This window comes from Staurois parvus, unplaced genomic scaffold (assembly GCF_062004578.1).
Source record: "Staurois parvus isolate SC_StPar_1 unplaced genomic scaffold, SC_StPar_1.0 ptg000010l, whole genome shotgun sequence".
NCBI lineage: Eukaryota > Metazoa > Chordata > Amphibia > Anura > Ranidae > Staurois > Staurois parvus.
The window spans coordinates 1,398,136-1,411,664 of NW_028317806.1; the positions used below are offsets into that span (position 1 = coordinate 1,398,136).

The following is a 13,529-nucleotide window of genomic DNA, read 5'->3' on the forward strand; positions in this document are numbered from 1 at the left end:
AGACCCTGAAACTGAGCTGCAGCACGGTAGCCAAGACCATACAGCAGATTAATAGGACAGGTTCCACTCAGAACAGGCCTCTCCATGGTTGACCAAAGAAGTTGAGTGCATGGAAAATAGACGTATGAGTGCTGCCAGCATTGCTGCAGAAGTTGAAGGGGAGGCGGGGTCAGCCTGCCAGTACTCAGACCATACACTGCACACTGCATCAAATTTGCCTGCATGACTGTCATCCCTAAAGGAAGCTAAAGATAATGCACAAGAAAGCCTGCAAACAGTTTGCTGAAGACATGCAGACTAAGGACATGGATTACTGGAACCATGTCCTGTGGTCTGATGAGACCAAGATAAACTTATTTAGTTCAGATGGTGTCAAGTGTGTGTGGCAGCAACTAGGTGAGGAGTACAAATACAAGTGTGTCTTGCCTACAGTCAAGCATGGTGGTGGGAGTGTCATGGTCTAGGGTTGCATGAGTGCTGCCGGCACTGGGGAGCTACAGTTCATTGAGGGAACCATGAATGCCAACATGTACTGTGACATACTGAAGCAGAGCATGATCCCCTCCCTTTGGAGACTGGGCCGCAGGTTAGTATTCCAACATGAGCGACCCCAAACACACCTCCAAGACGACCACTGCGTTGCTAAAGAAGCTGAAGGTAAAGGTGATGGACTGGCCAAGCATGTCTCCAGACCTAAATCCTATTGAGCATCTGTGGGGCATCCTCAAATGAAAAGTGGAGGAGCACAAGGTCTCTAACATCCACCAGCTCCGTGATGTCATCATGGAGGAGTGGAAGAGGACCCCAGTGGCAACCTGTGAAGCTCTGGTGAACTCCATACTCAAGAGGGTTAAGGCAGTGCTGGAAAATAATGGTGGCCACAAAAAATATTGACACTTTGGGCCCAATTTGGATATTTTCACTTAGGGGTGTACTCACTTTTGTTGCCAGCGGTTTAGACATTAACCACTTGCCTACCGGGCACTTATACCCCCTTCTTTACCAGGCCAATTTTCAGCTTTCAGCGCTGTCGCACTTTGATTGACAATTGCGCAGTCATGCAAATTGTACCCATATGAAATTTTAATCATTTTTTTCTAAAAAATAGAGCTTTCTTTTGCTGGGCGCTTTACTTTACTTTTGCTCTATAAACAAAAAAATTGAAAAAAATTTGAAAAAAAAAAGTTTCTTTGTTTCTGTTATAAAATTTTTCAAACAGGTAATTTGTCTCCTTCACTGATGTGCGTTGATGAGGCAGCACTGATGGGCACTGATAGGCAGCACCGATAGGCAGCACTAATGAGGTGGCACGGATAGGCGGCACTGATAGACAGCACTAATGAGGTGTCACGGATAGGTGGCACTGATAGGCGGCACTGATAGGTGGCACTGATAGGCGACACTGATGATGGGTATTGATAGCACTGATAGTTGGCACTGATTGGCATCACTGCTGGGCACTGACTGGCACAACCTCTTGGCACTGACTGGTGGCACTGACTGGCAGCACTGCTGGGCTGCACTGATGGGCACTGGTGGGTGGCACTGGTGGGCACAGGTGGGTGGCACTGCTGGGCACAGGTAGGTGGCATTTCTGGGCACAGGTGTGTGACACTGCTGGGCACAGGTAGGTGGCACTACTGGGCACAGGTGGGTGCACTGCTGGGCACAGGTGGGCGGAGCTAGTGGGTGCACTGCTGGGCACAGGTAGGCAGAACTTGTGGGTGGCACTGCTGGGCACCGATCATCAGGGCACTGATCATCAGTGCCCTGATGATCGGTGCCGATCCCTGCTTTAACAACTGCCGGTTCTCGGCAGTACTTTCCTCACGATCTGACAGCGTGAAGAAAGTGCAGCTGAGAACCGGCAATTGCATTTCCCGGTGATCAGCATGTCATTGGACACGGCTGATAACGTGGTAAAAGGCCACTGTGATTGGCCTTTTACCACACAACGTGATCAGCCGTGTCCGTAGGGGGCGCGCAGGAGAGCTCTTTTCTGCGAGGCATGGTTCACATCAGACAGTGCTTCTTGAAACCAGTAAACCCAAAACAGGTGTGTGTTAAGGGCAGGACAGCTGTCAGCAACACATCCAATATCATCACACTGATTGGAGTCAAGGTTGGCTCACTCCTGGCTCCAATTAGCTCTGGAAGAAGTCATTAAGCTAGGGCCTCACATACTTTTTCCTCCCTGCACTGTGAATGTTTACATGTTACGTGCAATTAAACCATGGCAACATCTAATGTTTGTGTAGTGTTATGTTCAGCAGACTGTGTTCTTCTATTGTTGTAACTTAGATGATGTTCAGAGCACATTTTATGCCCAATTCATGCAAAACTCCACGTAATCCCAAGGGGTTCACATACTTTTTCTTGCAACTGTATATACACTATATTGCCAAAAGTATTGGGACACCCCTCCAAATCATTGGAGGCAGGTGCTCCAATCACCTCCTTGACCACGTGTATAAAATCAAACACCTAGGCATGCAGACTGCTGCTACAAACATTTGTGAAAGAATGGGTCACTCTCAGGAGCTCAGTGAATTCAAGTGTTGTATACTGTATACTGTGTATATATATTTATATATATATATATATATATATATTTATTTTTTTTTTCCAATAATTAGCAATTTTTAAAAATGCTTTAGGTCTGCTCCTTACCACATATAACATTAAAAACACTGTAAGAACAGAGTACTTCTTTAAAATATTGGACAAAATTTACTTTGATCAAAAGTTGATTTAAGACTGTCAGTGAAATCAAGATAATTATATCTAATTTAATGCTTGATTTATCTAGCATATACAGTCCATCGAGAGCAATGTGGCATTAAATAAACTTTAAATAACCCAGTGATAAACCCTTTCAGATGTAGGAAATCTTCCCTGGACTTCGTGTTGGACCACACTTCACCCTGGATGGTTTTGAGGAATTCAAAACACATTAACATACTGCAATCATCATCCCAATCTGTAAAACAATGTTATAGAAAACACTTAAGTGAGGAATCCTCTTTCTGAGCCTTTGGGGCAGAATTTTTTTCAAGCAAATACCGCAATCCAGCCTCTTTCAGGAGAGTTTTAACCATTCTACATAATTATAAACTTGCGCAGACCCTAATGTTTACTTTTTGAAGTTAAGTGCTGGAATTGTAGTGTATTAGACTTTCTCTTCATCCAATCATGTTATCAGCAATCCAGACAGCCAGGTGGAAGAGAAGAGGGTCATGCATTCAGTATAATAAAGCAGTTACACCAATTAAATCACCTGCACCTGTAAATACTTAAAAGAAAGTGGCACGTTGGACTTAACACACAGGAACACCTGCACTAAAAGTGAGGCAATGGCCTAGACCTCAGTATATATTCTGCACCCAGGATATATAGGTCAAGAGAGCATAAAAAAGTCCTGAATGACACATAAAAGAAAAACTAAATCAAATGTCTCATTTATTTTATAGCATACAGTCATGGCCAAAAATATTAAATATTGTCACCCCTGCCTTTCTGTCAGATAGTGCACCACTTCTTGGTATGACACAAAAAAGTGAAGAAACCAAAAGCCAAATCTGACACATTCCATGCAAAACCCCAGAAATGGACTGGACAAAGTTATTGGCACCCTCAATTTAATATTTGGTAGCACACCCCTTGGAAAAAATAACTGAAATCAATCGCTTTCTGTAACCATCAATGAGTTTCTTACATCTCTCTACTGGAATTGTGTACCAATCTTCTTTCGTCAACTGTTCCAGGTCTCTCAGATTAGAAGGGTTCCTTTTCCCAACTGCAGTTTTGAGATCTCCCCACAGGTAATCTATGGGACTGAGATCTGGTCACTTCAGTACCTTTCTTTCTTTCTTTCTTTCTTTCTTTCTTTCTTTCTTTCTTTCTTTCTCTCTTTCTTTCTTTCCTTCTTTCTTTTTTCTTTTTCTTTGTTTCTTTGTTTCTTTCTTTCCTTCTTTCTTTCTTTCTTTCTTGTTCTAATCCTCAGTCAGGGGTTCTGAGTAGCAGCCTGGGTGTAATAACCAGGTGGGTCAAATTTAGGTCAGGGGCTGAGAGGCTCTTCAGACCAGTTCTTTGAGACTTCCCCCTGCACTAGAACTTTGGAGAAAGTTCTAGAAGCAGTGGGCAGAGGTAAGGAGTTGCTAATCTGTACTCTTAGAGAATCCTGGTCAATCCTCAACAGGAGGCTTGGCAAGGGGTCAGGACAACCTTTAAGAGTAACCAAGCCTGCTCAGCAGCAGGAGAGTTGGAGGAGAGTTCAGGTGCAAGATGAGGAAGTGAGACTGAAGAGCAGGAGCCTGGGAGGGGGCCCAGATGGGAGAGGGGCTCACCTCCAGGCAGGAACCTTGGAAGGAAGAAAGCTTGGGACTTCACTGAGGAAGGACCACCTTTGTGGCAGGGAAGGAGCGACCCAGCTAGAAGGCCTGGTAGCAGCCACAGATCCACCGACAACACAGGAGAAGGACTAAGTGAGTAAACCTGTACCCCCTGGGCCAGATAGGGGAAGGAGCAGTGGGAAATCAGATTAGTGACTACCCAGGACTGTCTTACTTTAAAGTGACAGGCACTCAATCCCCTGCCCAGAGATTCCTCCAGGCAGCTGGATAAAGGAGTATCTGGAGTTTGGGGTGGTACATCCAGAAAGGATGGCTAGCTCTCCAAGAAGAGGATTTTTCTGTAAAAAAAAACTTGTGTATAGTTCCAGGAAGTTGTTCTCAGTTTCACAGTTCCATTGGGCATACCGTACACCTCTAATCCTATCCCAGGTCAAATCCCCTAATAAAAATTCAAAACAAAGCTCAAGGACTGGTTACTGTCTCCTGAACGCAAGTTGATGTGGAAATGTGCGTTGCCTGGCTGTGCAGGACTATAGGAGAACCCAAACTTCAGCAACTCCTAAGGGGGTAGTACTACACTTTCTTTCTTTCTTTCTTTCTTTCTTTCTTTCTTTCTTTCTTTCTTTCTCTTTCATCACAGGGAAAACCACACTATGTTCACTCACTATGTTCTCATGGCCCTTAACATCTTGTATCACTTTTTGTATTTTTAACCACAGAGTGGCACTGTTGCAAAAGCCAAAGGCCAAGCTTTACATTAAAATACTTAATACTGCCAATTTTTCTTGCAATGCATGCTAAATAAAATGTGTAAACCAGAACACAAAACACACAACTATATATTTATTTTTTTTATAGCAAACAGATAAATTTAGGCAGCCAGTTTTTACAGCATCTTCTTTCCAGGAAAGGCAGTGAAATATGTAGTAAAATGTAATTATTTTAGTCCACGTGCTCTGTGTTCTATGTTTGTTGACATTGTTAGCCCTGGGTGCCTAAAAATATAACAAAGTTAATTCCCAAGGAAGGGCCAAGCTCAATCGGATCTGGATTATAACACGTCTTAGCTGCCTCTCCACAGCCTATCAGTCTTGTAGTTAATCACATGCAAAATGACATTCTAGTTTATCTGCAAAATACGTGTATATATATATATATATATATATATATATTTGTTTGTTTATTTATTTATTTTTTTCCCCACCCTGGTTACCATTCTTACTGAAACATATTGTAAATTAAAATCTGCATCCTTTCAAACCAAATAATAAAATCCAGAATCTATTCTAAAGAGATAACATATGCTTCTTGTATGATGAAAGATAAACAATGTTAAAAAAAATGCAATATATGTTTCGTATTGAAATGGGTTCGCTGTTCTAAAGACTGTTCTGTTTTAGAGACATTTTTCTTGACTTTTTTTGTTCTCTGCACATATTTGGCAAGATAAAGCTGTCAGATCTCAAATTACAAGGCGTGTTGTTTGCATGCAAATGTGTACAGTACACACGTACTTGTTCCCCTTGCTCAGACACACGGACACACTTATGCTCATGAATGATCCCCCCCACCCTCCACCCTCCATCTCTTAACGATCCTAATGCAATAGCATGCCTCCTCTAGTCCCTGTTTCTCTCTGGAGGAAGCTGTGATAGCTATGAGCTGTGTACACTGCTTTACTTAGCCAGATTTTCATAATGCTTGATGATATGACAGAGGTTCATAGCTGTGTCTTATCTCTGCCTGATTTAACTCTTCTGATTGCCACCAACGCTTGGTGACTTTTGCTTTTTTTTGCTGGGCTGCAGTCCTCTCTCACTACCAACTCTGCATTGGATGGCTTAATCTGTCACTCACAACCCAGGGAGTGGTGTATTCCAGTGGGAAAACATAATCTGAGACTTGCCAGGCACCTCTTTCACAGCAGCAAGTTTGACTTGGTTTGTCTAAACTCCCTGATCGGTTTTTAGGACTCATGTTGAGGAGTCAATCTCGCTACGCTGGAAAATCTTTGCCCTGTTCGCTATTTGTTCTTTCAACTTTTGAGGACTCAGAAAAATGCTCAGACCATTGACTTTGCTAGCTACTGAGAAGCCGTTTTCTGAACGAATTTACACCGAGGAGCTTGTGTTTTATACCTCTTCTCCATCTGACTGCGAGCCTCCAGTCGTGACAACAGGTCTACCAGTGAGGGATGATCAGACAAGGGCAATTTGTATAGAGAAGATTTTTTTCAAGCTTTTTTGTCTACTTCATCTGATTGGGAGAGCTCTTCTGATTCAAAGTGAAATTTACCCTACTACGAAACCTAGACCCAGAAGAGGGTTTAGGATTTCCTGAAAAGAGGAAACAGGTAGGGTCAAAATGGCAAAAGATATTTGAAGATGCAAAAAAAAAAGGGGGAAACTGGAGATGGAGATACAGAGGAACAAAAGGAGTTTGGGGAAAGTGGAATAGAAGGAACTGCTCCTAATTTCATTGTAACCTAATGCTTTCAGTCTCTAAAAGGTATTTGAAGGTCCACTTAACCAATGCAAGAATATACATGTCATCAATGCTATTCAACTGATACTAACACATGTATATTTTGACACGCACAGAAGTTTCTTTAGAGTAGTCTGATGCTTTTAGAGATTAGGGCTTTTTGTTTGTACAATCTAGGTAACCTGAGTATAATTTTGTGCATGCCTCATCAATGAAAAGGTGGCATGAAATACAGGCTGCAGTTTTGTCATAATTTTCAGGTATACCACATTATTTGACATTTTTTTCCACACATCCAAAAGTAGATTGCTCAAATAAAGTCATAGTTTACTATGTAAAATTTGTGCTCCTTTATGATTTGGTCATTTCAAAAGTTTTAGGTAAAATGCAAACTTTGTGTTAATATATTTTAAATATTAAATATCTTATTAAAATATCTTTAGCAGTTTAGTTTGGAGCAGGTTTTGCAGGGCTCATCTTTATATATTTCAACATTTTTCTATATGGTTTATAAAGCAAAAAACTCAAATCCTTCCTCGGCTGCCCCAGTTCCTATTTTCACAAAACAGGTGTATAACTGATTTTTTTGTGTCGATATTCCTAGTATTGGTCTATCGTAAACATAATATGCAATAGTTAAAAAATACATCAGTTTGTACAATATCAAATTAATTAATTAATTATCCTTGCATTATTCAGAAAAAAATGACCTTAGTAAAATTTGAATATTGGATTTTTAAAAATTGATTGTATTAGTCCCCAAGGCAAAGTACACATTTTTAATTAAAATCATATCAATATCAAATGTTACCCCTTTTTTGGTGAAAAACCATGTGAATCTGTGATACAGTATCACACAAGCAGTCAGAAGGGAAAGGGTTACTTTGCAGAGCACCAAGCCATCTGGCTGGGCTGGTTTGGTATAATCGAGCAGATTATGTTCACAAGACTCAGAGTTTTAAGACTCCTCACCCATAGAGCAACTCAGAAATCTTCCTACAAAGCTAGAAAAAGTCAACTTCTTTTTTTCTCAACTCTGAATGAATAGACTTCCAGAAAACTACAACTTCATGTTTCTTCACAGACTGATGCGGATGCCATGGTTAATCCAACCGCCACGGTAAGACAAAATACCTATGATCTGGAAGGCAGTGTGCAGACCAGAGAACAGGCATAAACTAGGGGGCTCTGAGAATATTAAACTTCAATGAATCTATTGTATTCATACTTTAAATTAGATTTAAAAAAAAAAAAAGTTGAAATATAAATAATATAAAATGTAGATTGTCTAGATATTAAAAAAATGTTTTAGTTGCAATGAATGTCACTACTAAGACTAAGGAGACATATTTTTGAGTTAAGGAGCAGTTGGTGAGCAAAAAGCAAACAATTTAAAAGAGAGAAGAAAATTATTTTTTTTAGTTCACAGGAGGAATGCAGAACCAGCTCTAACAGAGCTTCTACACCCCAGAGGCAAGTTTTAGCCCTTGACAAAGCAGTCAAAATGTCGTTTCTTTCTCTGTTTCTCTGCTCAGGTAATGCACTTAAGCTTCCAGCTTAGCTACACATTTGCCACCATTGTTTGCATAGAATTTTTTTTTTTATATAACACACAGTTCCACATGTGCTGGATACTGTAAGTGTTCCTGCGGAGTGCAGTGATAAGGTTATTTACTATTGCATTAATCTCTAGGGTATACTAATTCTGAACATACCATTTCCACAGGCATAAACTGTTACTTAATAGAGTGTGGTATCCAAAAATAACGTCCTGTTTCTTGGGGACATGTCAAACTGTTTTATTGCAGGATTTTAGTTTTAAAAAAAAGCTCTTTACTTAAATATTATTACAGAAAAAATACTCTGAAATGTTTTTCTTTTTTTCCGTTTAATGGCAAAGAAGTCAATTTTCAAAGAATAATTCACAGCTGTAAAAGACTTTGTAAACTAGTATTTAAGGTTTGCCATCTGGGCAGCAGCTAAGGTTGTGTATTTGAGTTTGTTTGCTCAAGGGTCAGGTCACTGTTAGATGTTCCATGCATAGAATCAGTTTGTACAGAATGGTTGTGTAACCAATGTCACCAATGTTTAGTGATAAATGTAACCCTTTTGATTGCAAGGCAGCGTGGTAAGTTTATAACAAAAATACTGGAAGTGTGAAATCTTTGGCATGCACAATCATAAATTTGAGTGATAGCACAGTTGTTTCTACATGCATGGGCATAATAGATGGTTATTATGACTAAGTGCTAAAGGGAAGCTAGGAGTGTAATAACGATGAATGATTTCAACTAATTACCTTGCTGGCTTGGAAAACCATTAAATGAAGTGTAAGTGTTTTTGCAATCATTAACTTGAATGTGAGGATTCCATACGGTGACTTGGCTTGCATTTTCTTTTTCTAATTTTCTCAATGATATAATTTAAGGCTATGGACATACACTGTACTGGAATCTCCTTTAGTAATTCCTCACTAATAGGATTGTACTGGATGTGCGATGTAGTCACTAGCAGTGTTGAAATTGTGTCATGTGTTTATTTATTTTTAGATTAGAGAAATGCAATTTTGAGGTTTCCTAAGTTGCTGGATGACAGGTTGTAAGAATTAAATCTTCCATTTTTCACACCAAAACTTTTAGCTCACCTATTTAAATCAGAAGTTATTGTGTTTTTCCCTACTTTTTGGTAATTAGACTATAATCACTTATATTCCTTGAGTTGTAATTTGCTAAAAATTAGGCAAAAATGATGTCTGGTTGCAGAGGATGGGGTAATAGGGGAGTGGCCATATATTTGGTAGAGGAAGTCTTTGCAGAGTTAACTTTATTGGGTACCCCTTTAAAATGCAACCAGGCCCCTCTAGAGTACATTAACTACTGGTAAATGTTAATACTGGCAGGTCTGTGAACAGGTGTTGTGCTGCCATATGGAGTTGTATGACGCAATGGAATGAAGGTTTGGCCCTTTAATATTAGAGTGTTTGTCCAGTCATTTCTTTTTTTTCATAGAGTAGGGTAGAATTAGTACCTTTGTGTTATACTTCTATTTGGTGCTTTGTTAGCGATATTTTCAATCAACCTTCCCTCTGTCTCATTGACTATGGTTTTACCTAACCGGAAGTGAGAGAATATTTGTTACAGGGGCAAAGCAAGCTATAAAAAGCTTATGGAGTTCTACCTTTCCCTACTAAAAATTGTACTTTTATTTCTGCCAATGCTGTTTTAGATTTTTTCTCACTTCCTGCCTGATAAAAGCTTTGCCAACAGGACAGTGAGGTCAACTTTTCTAACACATCTTTGGAAATCAGTAAAAACACGAGGGGTTCAGATCTTCCCTTCTCAAAATTACACCAAATTTTGGTGTATACGTTTATGTTTTTTTTACAACACCTTTAATTTCATGACTAGCTCCTATGATATACAATCACTAAGTGATAAACTCAGATTAAATTAATATGTTATCCATTGCTTATTTAGCTGTTCTAAGCTCAGGATATTTTTGACATAAGTACATAAAATCTACACCGCTTAAAGTCATGGCCAAACATTATGTTTGTTGAAACCTAAGTGTTAGCATTTTGGTTGTTTGGACCCCAGGTTTTTGATTGATACTTGCAAAAAACATGCAGTACATTGCAGATCTGAAAACCAGAGGATCACTAAACTGATGCTGGTTTCCCATTGGTTTTACACCACTGTTATGTAACAGAAATGCAGGTGCTGGAAATTGTTGGGTGCATTTTCTCTTTATTGGGGGGGGGGGTTATCTATGCACCAAGGATACAGTATAGACTGCAGCTATACAATCATATGACTTTGTTCTTTTCCATAATGGCTCACACACCTTCACTGCAATCATGAAGACATGAGTAAGTCTTTCATTTGCCCTGTTGCTGATCCATATAGTCTATATATTGTTTGTGATTTTTTTTTTTTAAATAAAAATAGGGAAAATCAGAGTTTAACAAAGGCAGAGCAGTAATTCCACGGCTACTCAGGTGGTGAAGTTTCTTGCTTTTAAACAGTTTGCATATCCAGGGTACCTGTCATGAATCTTATACAGAGACTTTTGACAGTAAGCAACTTTTTTTCTGAGCAAATGCACCCATTGTGATACAATTTACATCTATGCATGCACACCTAGCACATGTCAATGCATGTACATAGTGCTAGTATGTGTTTGATGTGATGATGGATGTTGTTTTTTTATGCTTCTGCAGCCAATATGGGGCCTATTCATAATGCATGTAAGAATGCACTCTAAAAGGGTGAATCCAGGCTTTGATAGCAATTATCAATGTTCAGGCTGAATTTCTGAACTGTCGCAAACTCTGCTGTAATACATCGTGGCCTAGCAAGGCCACCTCCAAGTTTTGTTAAAATCCTGATCTAAAGTCAAAATTTAGGCTTCTTTTCTTTGCTTGTAGTTAGGACACATCTGATGGCTATCATATCAAACCATAGTTTACAAAGGCTGTATAAGATCATAAAGGAATTACATACAGGCTACCATTCCATTGTCTTTCATTTGGTATTTTTTAAAGTTATCCTCTTTAGGCCATAAAATGTGGGAGCACTTTCAGTGGTTCTGTCCTTGTATATGGAAATCCAAAGCTGACAACAGTTTATTTTTATTGTGTTTGTTCCTTTAGTGCTAATCTGTTTACGTGGAAGTCGGTTGATACTACTTGCAAAAAGTCTTTTAAATGTTTTGTAGTGAAAGGTTTGTCTCATAATGGTTATCAATGTCACTGAACATGTTTGTTATTAACTGTGACCAGGCTCTTGGTATCCAAATTTGGATACTATAACCATCATAGCTTATTTGGCATCTGGACATCTTTATGTTGTTGTATATCTTTGGGTGAACCATAGACTTTATCAGTTTTCATGGTAGCTTCCAGTTTCGTGGAACCTTTATTCTATTTTGTGATTCTAATGATTGTCAATTAACTGGCAATTTTGTACTTTAGCCTTCTATTTGTCTGGACAAAAGAATGAGCACATTCTTTTGATTGGTAAATTAAGTACAAAATAAGACACCTAACAGAGATACACTATATTGCCAAAAGTATTGGGACACCCCTCCAAATCATTGGATTTTTGTGTTTCAATCACCTCCATGGCCACAGGTGTATAAAATCAAGCACCTAGGCATGCAGACTGCTTCTACAAACATTTGTGAAAGAATGGTTTTCTCTAAGGAGCTCAGTGAAGTCAAGCGTGGTACCATTATAGGTTGCCACCTGGGCAATAAGTCCATCTGTGAAATTTCCTTGCTACTAAACATTCCACGGTCAACCGTTATTATATGTGGTATTATAACAAAGTGGAAGCAACTGAGAACAACAGCAACTCAGCCACTAAGTGGTAGGCCACATAAAATGACAGAGCGGGGTCAGCACATGCTGAAGCACACAGTGCGCAGAAGTTGCCAACTGTCTACAGAATCAGTAGCTAAAGACCTCCCAACTTCATGTGGCCTTCAGATTAGCACAACAACAGTACATAGAGAGCTTCATGGAATGAGTTTCCATGGCCAAGCAGCTGCATCTAAGCCTTACATCACTAAGTACAATGCAAAGCGTCTGGTGCAGTGTTCTTGGGAGTGATGAATCGCACTTCTGTGTCCGGCAATCTGATGGCTGTGTCTGGGTTTGGTGGTTGCCAAGAAGGAGAATGGTACTTGCCTGACTGCATTGTGCCAAGTGTAAAGTTTGGTGGAGGCGGGTTATGTTGTGGGGTTGATTTTCAGGGGTTGGGCTTGGCCCCTTAGTTCCAGTGAAGGGAACTCTTAAGGCGTCAGCATACCAAGACATTTTGAAAAATTTCCTGCTCCCAACTTTGTGGGAAGAGTTTGGGAATGGCCCCTTCCTATTCCAACATGACTGCACACCAGTGCACAAAGCAAGGTCCATAAAGACATGGATGAGTGAATTTGGGGTGAAGGAACTTGACTCACCATGATTCTGAGTCCTGACCTCAACCTGATAGAACACCTTTGGGATGAATTAGAGCAGAGACTGCGAGCCAGGCCTTCTTGTCCAACATTAGTGCCTGACCTCACAAATGCGCTTCTGGAAGAATAGTCAAACTTTCCCATAGACACACTCCTAAACCTTGTGGACAGCCTTTCCAGAAGAGTTGAAGGGGCTATAGCTGCAAAGGGTGGGCCAACCCCATATTAAACCCTACGGACTAAGACTGGGACGCCATTAAAGTTCAATTGCGTGTAAAGGCAGATGTCCCAATACTGTTGGCAATATAGTATAGATATACAGCATACGTGTTAATCTTTGATATGGAATTCATTTTTAAAGCTCCATGAATCAGGAAAATAAAGGCTAAAACTGGGATATTATCAATTATTGAACCTATAGACCTCTGTAAGGGTGATGGTGGCCATGGATGAATTGGGAGAACAAACACCTCTTCAGTTTTTGATGACCAGAACCATGAACACTCTTCATTTTTGGTTGGCCTTGAAAACATTTGTGCTCACCCATCACTGGTTTAGGCTGAAGGCAGTTTAAATTGCCTCCATTTCCATTGATACTATACTATGGATCCTGCAATCCCAACACAAATATAAATAATCCTATTCTTAAGCACACTCTTCCCACTAGTGATTATAGTACATAATCTACACTTTCTCCAAGGATTTGTCAAACCCAGACAATTCCAACATTGAATA

General features: G+C 39.9%; 1 protein-coding gene across 7 annotated transcripts in view; it reads left to right on the top strand.

The window, feature by feature from the left end:
- The first annotated feature begins 5,924 nt into the window (after positions 1-5,924).
- Positions 5,925-13,529, top strand: part of NTF3 (neurotrophin 3) — a 107,710-nt gene continuing 100,105 nt past the window's right edge. For 2 of the 7 annotated variants that reach the window (XM_089669863.1, XM_089669866.1), the window contains exon 1: positions 5,926-6,705. Coding sequence is in view for 1 of the 7 variants with exons in the window: in XM_089669862.1 (XP_089525988.1) it covers positions 7,936-7,956 (21 nt within the window). In the remaining 6 variants the exon portion in view is untranslated. The other 5 variants (XM_089669868.1, XM_089669867.1, XM_089669862.1 and 2 more) reach the window with 5 other exon arrangements.